We start from the raw sequence: 8700 nt of genomic DNA, 5'->3' as shown, positions 1-8700 counted from the left end.
AGATGACTTTCATATCCTGATGAGGACATATCATCACATACTGAATGGTTAAATATTATCATGACAATATGTCATTAGCCACATTCCTGTTTCCATATTTTATGTCGCCTACAGCAGTATGTGTCCGTATTACAATGCACTTTGTTTCATTGACGGATATCACACCCGGTATATACAGGACTAACACCCTGAGACACGCGCCACGATACACTGGCATGATAATTCAAGCGAAGGCAGTCTCACAGGCAGATCCCAAACAGAGGATCGTTTTCTCGTCCGCTCCTGTTCGCTCGTGTCCATGAATTATAGTTTCTAGCTGCGCATTGATGGTCTGTGTTAATTTGAGGGTTTGGCTAAAGTAGTAACTGAATACGATGTAGCTTAAGCTCAAGGGAAACACGATTTAGGACTGTGCCTTGATTGTTCATGGATTAAACAAGAGTCGTCTTTCAGTCTTTTTATCACTATAGAAATTAAGAGCCTAATTAGACCACAAACTATATCCATCTATCTATATATGCCTACACACACACACACGCACACACACACACACACACACATAAACACACACACACACACACACACACACATAAACACACACACACACACACACACACATAAACACACACACACACACACACACACACATAAACACACACACACACACACACACACACACACACATACACACACACACAAACACACACACATAAAAAACTAACCCCCACCACCAACAACACTGCCTGGACCGGGCGCACTGAGTCCGTTCGGGGGCCTTCGACCAGCCAATCTCCCGCAGGCAGATGACCCCGGCGGCTAATTACACGCGTGCCATCGACACCTGGTTCTTCGCGTGCATCATGGCCGTGGCGATGGCCTTATTCCAGTACGGAATCATCCTGCAGTAAGTAGGGTCATTATTCTACAGATAAATAATGGATATCAATATTACTGACTTTCTCTGGCGACAAAGCCTTGTGGTTTATTCATCAAGTCGATTCGAGTCCTGATTGAATATTGATGACTATTTCTTAATTTACTGTTAATATTAAGGGGTCTGCTGATACCCTACCTCCAACATGAAACATCCAGGAGTGGAATTACATGTGTGACCAATGCGTTTTTTTTCGTTTACTTAGAATTCGCAATCAACAGAATAGGGTCCCGAGCACCAGGATTAAACCTGTGAGTATATTAATGAACAAAGGAAATTCGTTCATTTTCTTATTTCTTATCTAGGACTGACTGTATGGGGTTCTGATACTGTAACTGTCCAAAAGATATTCTCTTCTAAAGTCCTAGAATCAGTTTGTTCTTATAATCAGAGAGATGAACAGAGCTAATTGTGTCAAGTGTAGAGAAGGGTATAAATGAGACTGGATAACTATGATTCTGATAAAGATTTCATCTTAACGCGTCAATTACACCTTTTGCATTGGATAGTTATTCTCTTTAATACCTATTTGTACAATAATAAGAGGACTCTATTTAGACCATGATTATCTTAATGTAATCTTATACCAGTTAGGATAATTCAAAACTGACGACGACTAATCCTTATCAATGACCTGCAATGACATCTTTGTATAACCTTGACGAATATAACGCATAATTATTGTGACCACGATAAAATATCTGTAAACGTACTCGGTCAAAGTATTTCCTAAAATATCGTCATAAACCCTCTTTGCCAATAGCTAAGCATCTCAACGTGATGTTTCCAAAATAAGAACTACTCGAACTCTTTCCTTTCCCATGTCGAAACAGTTGAAGAAATATAAATTATTCCTAACACATCTTTCCCGTCCTCTCAGATGAATTCTTCGGACTCGACGCCCGGTTTGAGCCACAGGGACTACTGGCTGGCCATGGAGAGGAGGGTCGAGAGGGGCGCAAAGATACTGTACGTGGCTGCTTTTCTCTTGTTCAACTTGGTGTACTGGGTCAAGTACCTGATGTGAAACGGAAAGAAAAGGTAAAATTATGAAAAAGATGTATGCAAACGACAAAGAGAGAAAGGGAAAGAAAATAGACCATGCGTGTGTGTTTGTTTTGGGGTATTTACTCTGTGTTTTTTATCTATCTAACACCTCTCTGTCGCAAATCACAATTAGTGCCTTGAAATAAATCAGGTCCTATTCATATTCACATTCTTCGTTTTACCTTTGATATAAACATTACAAACCACATATTGTGTTTAATTTTCCAGAGTAATACTCTCATAAGAAGAATATTGTATTGCAAAATATAAAATCAGGGACTCAAGAACTCGGGAAGAACAGTGCCATAAAAGAGATAGAAAAAGATATATAAACCATAACGCGCAAGTGAAAAATGAATAAATCAATGAATACATTTTTGGTCGCAACATCTATTACGAATCCCCTTCCGCGGGTGTCTCGTAAAAGGCTCATATATTCTTCTGAACAGATACAGCAGGTACTTCTGACTATTATGAATGAACTGCAGACGGTGTCAATATGGGATTTTATTGAACATGTCAAGTAGTCAAACTTATCTTGTTCTGTAATACATTATTTATATGTGGGATATATCAAAATAAATGCTCTAGCAATAGTGACAGTGGAACATTGATTGTCGCACTAAGGGCTGTTCCTCATTCTATGTATTGTAGAATGATGTTTGTCTATCCATCTGAACACATAGGCAGTGGGCCCCTTACCAGACGCCCCTCAATCCCATTTACTCTTTTCGCACTCTTCTTGACTACACGCATCCACCTTAGCACCCTCAGGATTGAAGGATTGCAACCAGGCTGCTCTGCTTGCCCGGCGTAAGTGTTCACTTGGCATAATGTCCTGCAATAGCCAGGCCTGACTGCTAATGTAAGTGTTTAACTCCCACATCACAAACCTTACTCGCCTTTTCAACTTCCCATCCAATCAACCGAAGCAAGGGTTGGAAAGCATATCCCCTCCCGGTGCATTGCCAAGCATCCTGCCAACTACAGACATACAATCAGCAACCTCATGGTCCACATCACTGCAGTCTCTCTCCTCTCTTCGGACGTTCTATCGGACAACCTGACTTCATTTCCTTTAAGGACGAGTGTAGGGCAGGCGTGTTTGAAAAGTGTTGGAAAGTGCCCTGTGGCCAAGGAAGCATTGAAAATCCGACAGAGTCTGTGTATCATGTTTGGAGGAAGGGTTTGAAGGATCGTTTTGTTTATTCTGCTTGGCCCAAGTGCTGTGTTTTTGTCTGTTGTATTATTTCTGCAACTTCTCTTGGTGTTGTTGGTGTTATGTGGTGAAAATGTCTGCGCTGTTTAGTGTGACGAGATCGATTGTTTCTGTGGGTTGTAGGTATTGTCTGTGTTGTACCTCGTGTACGTCGTTTTCGGTGTCTGCGTCAAAGTAACCAACCTCTGCAATTCTGCCAAATACTAATTGAGACATGGATTCCATTGCAACAATTGCAACATCAGAATAGGTTGCTAGAATAAACTCGGAAAAGAAAATTAGTTAACAGACTTTGGCTGTAGTAGTTCTGAAAAAAATAAGAGGATGTATACTATTTAGAGAAGAATACATACGATGTTTTGATTTGTGATGATAGGCCTGGAATAAAAAGGCAAGTTAATATCCAGTGAAAGAAGAAATCGATTCACAAAACAAGGATTTTTTTGCTCAAGTGTGAAATTCTATGAAATCTGAAGTAAAAGATTTACCATTAACATTGGAAAAGTTATATTTATCAGTACTATGTGGCTGCTTGGCCGAAAAAAACGTTGCCGTGCAGGCGGTATTTCTTCGTGTAACCGTGCACTAGGTCAATTTACTACAGGGAGCAATGCTCGTTGCTCTGTTAGCCGAAAAAAGCCGGAGCTGTGCCGGGCGAAAGTAACCGTGTTCGCGGTACTTCGCAGTGGACCGTATTACAGGTCGGTACAACAGACGCCTTCTCGTGAGACCGTCGTGGCTCTGGTAGCCAAGCATCGGGGCAGGACCGGGATAATTATGAAATAAATGACCGGTCTGGCGGTCGTTATGATGAATGAGAGAAAGGGAGAAGCACCCGTGTCTCATCCTCGTGGAGGTGGGCGTGGGAGGCCGAGACTGGGAAAAGGAGGTGAGAAACCAAATCTTGACCTCAAATGGTAAATTTTGTTTAACAGAGGAAATGCTGAGAAGCCAAGATTGGTAAAAAATGATGAATGAGTGTTTGGAAATTAAAACGAAGTCCAGAAGCATTATCAATACGAAAGTTTTTAGTCATCTACATAACAATCAATCAAGTAGGTGATTGGGAGAGGAAGGATTAATCGAAAGAGGAGTTAGGCGAGAACTATTGTGCAAGTAACTATCCACTTTATAGTTAATAAACTAAGGGTGATAAAAGAATTATTGTGGGTGCCACACGTCGTCCTACCGAGTTACTGAATATTCATTTTATGCCATGACAATCTAGATGTAATGTCAAAGTGAACAGAAATATCAGAATAGTTATTCGCGAAGGGTAGATGGTGTAGCTACATTTCGCAAAAGATAATGAATAACATAATAAATAAATGGTATAAGGCTATGTAAAATGATTGATTGAATTGTTTAAATACTAACATCTCGATTTACTTTACATGACAATTACGATAAAACGATACGTCACTACAATAAAACAAGAATGAAATAAAAACAAAAGTACGAGGACAAATTAAGTAATTCGCTAAGTGAGAAAGAAAAAGTTATGAAGATAAACAAAAATAATATTTTAAAAAATATGCATAATAGATGTTTACTTGACGCATTCGTCTTGATATACAGTGTTTTTTAAGTAATTCCAAATGTATACATTTAAATATGATAAGTAGAATACATACAAAGAAAAAAAAGTGTTACTGAAATTAACACGATAACATTTTCATAATGATTACCTAGTACAATAAAATTAATCTCGTACATTATGGAAAAATCGCACTAAACATATGCGAATAATCATATGAATGATGATAATAATGATGAAACTAATCAGAGTCGGAAATATTTTGTGCAATAACTGATCCGTCGGATAGTCGACTCGCAGCATTGCAGAGTCTTAAATGCAACGCTGGCATCTCTGGTTCTATAACGGGAATCATTTTTACGTCTAAATTAAAATCAGACCAAATACGAACAAACTGAGAATGAGATTAGATTGTAGCTAATTGATATGAATAATAGAAATCAGTTTAGAGTAATTTCCATGAAAAATGATCATAAGAAATATTTGTACAAATGTCTACGTAAATAAATAAACTTCTAAAATGTAACGATAAATCATACACTTCAGAATTAACATCAATGATTACACACAATGCGGAAAGATACCTTTCGCTTTATACATATGGGTAAAAAATATCTGAGGGAGAAAAGGGTGGAAACAATAGCCGGAGATAAATAGGGTGAAATTGAGACACGGTCGACAACACTTTCACTGACTAACCTTGATTTCACTGCCTGACGCGTTGTATCTACTGCTGTGATCACGTGAGAATGAAAAATGTGTCCGTGGCGAGTGTTCCACAAGGCGGGCACGTTCCCTGGTTGACATCAGTCTGTGAGGGCGGCGGTTTTCTTGCCGCTTGCACCAGTTTCTGAGGGTTTTCCATCCCATTTCTGACACCAGTTTGTGATGGGTGTCTTAGTATATTGGAAATAATAAACCACACAAATAAGGTAGTTGATGTCAGACACAGGGTTTATACAATTCAGTTTTTTTCCCATAACGCACATAGTCTGACGTTATGGTGCACAATACACTACAGCACAATGACCACAGTAATAAACACTTTCACGACACGCATGAACAGGCAGAGAAATCAGGCGTCAGCGGTAGCGCAGTCGATCCCGGTCTGTTCGTCTGTTCCAGATATCCTGCTTAAATGGAAGGGCTTCCCTTCCGCCGTTCCCAGTGCTAGTTATGCGGTAAGGAATGTAGGAGGCATGACAGTCAAGGGCATTAAGCTCTTTTTGAGGGTCTAAGGTACTTGAGAAGGCAACTATGTGTGAATTACCCTTCCATCAAAGTTAACCTAATCTGACCCGGCGATTGCCTCGCTAGTTAGAGTGTGATCCTTATATTGTATTTGTATATTGATCTATTGCTGCATTTTAATATCATATATATGCATACTATATAATCTCATACATATCACAAATAACGAGAAAGAGAGAGACTGACAGACAAAAAGAAAGAGTGAGAGTGTGAGAGAGACTGAGTGAGTGAGTGAGTAAGTGAGTGAGTGAGTGAGAGAGAGAGAGGGAGAGAACGAGGTAAAGAGTGCTATAAAGAGTGAAAGATGTATAGAGAAATATACACACTCTAAAATCTAAAAACCCCAACAACCCTTCATCTATCGGATGTGTTCCCAGTGGCGGAATCGGTAGCGTCGTGGCCTCGCACGGGGAGGTCCCAGGATCGCGTCGCTTCCATGCCAAGTGGTGATCTCGCCACGTAGGCGTCATTGTTTTCGTTTTATTTTTGTTTTTTCTTTAGTGACTTTATCGAAAGGGTGTTGGAATAGATTAATATACGTTTTGTGTACGTGTGTGTTTATTTATATCTTCTGTCTGTCTGAAGTGTGAAATAAGTTCCCAGTTAGGTTATTAAGGAAGAGGAGTTATGCTTTCTTTACTGTCTCTCTTAGATAGATAAATGAATATATATATATATATATATATATATATATATATATATATATATATATGTATATATATATATATATATATATATATATATATATATATATATATTTCTATATACATATTTACAGAGAAATAGATTGTAGATAAATAGATAGAGAGAGAAATAAACATATATATAAATGAAGAAATAGAGAAGAAGACGAAAGAGAGAGAGAGAGAGAGAGAGAGAGAGAGAGAGAGAGAGAGAGAGAGAGAGAGAGAGAGAGAGAGAGAGAGAGAGAGAGAGAGAGAGAGAGAGAGAGAGAGAGAGAAGGAAAGAGAGAAAGATCATCAAGATTATCTTCGCTGCTCTTGATGTTGTTTGCTTTCATGTTTTATCACCATTGCTTTTGTTATCTGTATTATCTTTATATGTATGATCACTTTTATCATTGTAATATTTTTTAATAATAATACTATCGTTGTTGTCATTATTGATGTTATCATTATTACCATTAGTATCACTAGTAGAATAATAATAAGTGTCAATTATCATCATTATCATTATCATCTTTATAAGAATTATTATTGTTGTTATCATCATCATCATTATCACCATTATCATTATCATCACTACCATCAGGATGATAGTTCTATTATCATTACTATTGTCCCTGCTACCATTAACGTTATCATTGTAAACCTTAAAGAAACACAGAAAAGTCTTACCACATACATAAGTACATATCATCACATGCAAACACACACACACACACACACACACACATAAACACACACATACACAACACGAATAATGATCCGCGCTTTACCATATCAACCAAGAGAGAGAGAGAGAGAGAGAGAGAGAGAGAGAGAGAGAGAGAGAGAGAGAGAGAGAGAGAGAGAGAGAGAGAGAGAGAGAGAGAGAAGCGAGAGCGAAAGAGAGAGAGAGAGAGAGAGAGAGAGAGAGAGAGAGACAGAGAGAGAGAGAGAGAGAGAGAGAGAGAGAGAGAGAGAGAGACGGACAGAGAATTTTATATATATATATATATACATATATATATATATATATATATATATATTATAATATACATATATATATACACACACACACACACACACACCACACACACACACACACACACACACACACACACACACACACACACACATATATATATATATATATATATATATATATATATATATATATATATATATATATATATATATATATAAACACACACATACACAAACACGAATAATGACCCGCGCTTTACCATATCAACCAAGAGAGAGAGAGAGAGAGAGAGAGAGAGAGAGAGAGAGAGAGAGAGAGAGAGAGAGAGAGAGAGAGAGAGAGAGAGAGAGAGAGAGAGAGAGAGAGAGAGAGAGAGAGAAGAGAGAGAGGAGAGAGAGAGAGAGAGAGAGGAGAGAGAGAGAGAGAGAGAGAGAGAGAGAGAGAGAGAGGAGAGAGAGAGAGAGAGAGAGAGAGAGAGAGAGAGAGAGAGAGAGAGAGAGAGAGAGAGAGAGAGAGAGAGAGAGAGAGAGAGAGAGAGAGAGAGAGAGAGAGAGAGAAGAGACAGACAGAGAGAGAGAGAGAAAGAGAAAGAGACAGAGAGAGAGAGAAAGAGAGAGAGAGAGAGACGGACAGAGGAATACATACATACATATATATATATATATATATATATATATACATATATATATACATATATATATATATATATACAGACACACATACACACACTCACACACACACATATATATATGTATATATATATATATATATATATATATATATATATATATATATATATATATATATATATATATATATATATATATATATATATATATATATACATGCACACACATCTGAAAGGAAATAACCGGTGACTAGTATGGGGAGTTTCTTGCTTGTGTGTATATATATACGAATATTTACTTATTAGGATGTACTCATGAAAAGCCAGATTTAAGGAAACAAGGGGTGGCACTTAAACGGGGTAGTGTTGTAGATCCCGCTGCTTTTTTTTCTTCTTCGTCTTTTCTGTGTGTATGTGGCGTGCGTAAGCGGGTT

General features: G+C 38.0%; 1 protein-coding gene across 1 annotated transcript in view; it reads left to right on the top strand.

Moving 5' to 3' along the window:
- Nucleotides 1–2179, top strand: part of LOC122256388 (glutamate-gated chloride channel alpha-like) — a 19401-nt gene extending 17222 nt beyond the window's left edge. Inside the window, exons 10-12 of the mRNA XM_086544968.1 lie at nucleotides 800–904; nucleotides 1140–1185; nucleotides 1815–2179. Of these exons, the coding sequence (XP_086401094.1) occupies nucleotides 800–904; nucleotides 1140–1185; nucleotides 1815–1961 (298 nt within the window). The 3' untranslated portion in view covers nucleotides 1962–2179. The remainder of the gene's footprint in view (nucleotides 1–799; nucleotides 905–1139; nucleotides 1186–1814) is intronic.
- The last annotated feature ends 6521 nt before the right edge of the window (nucleotides 2180–8700 follow it).

Source organism: Penaeus japonicus, unplaced genomic scaffold (genome assembly GCF_977035675.1).
Source record: "Penaeus japonicus unplaced genomic scaffold, GWHDUDI00000001_assembly GWHDUDI00000016, whole genome shotgun sequence".
Classification (NCBI taxonomy): domain Eukaryota; kingdom Metazoa; phylum Arthropoda; class Malacostraca; order Decapoda; family Penaeidae; genus Penaeus; species Penaeus japonicus.
This window is presented reverse-complemented; position numbering and strand designations above follow the sequence as displayed.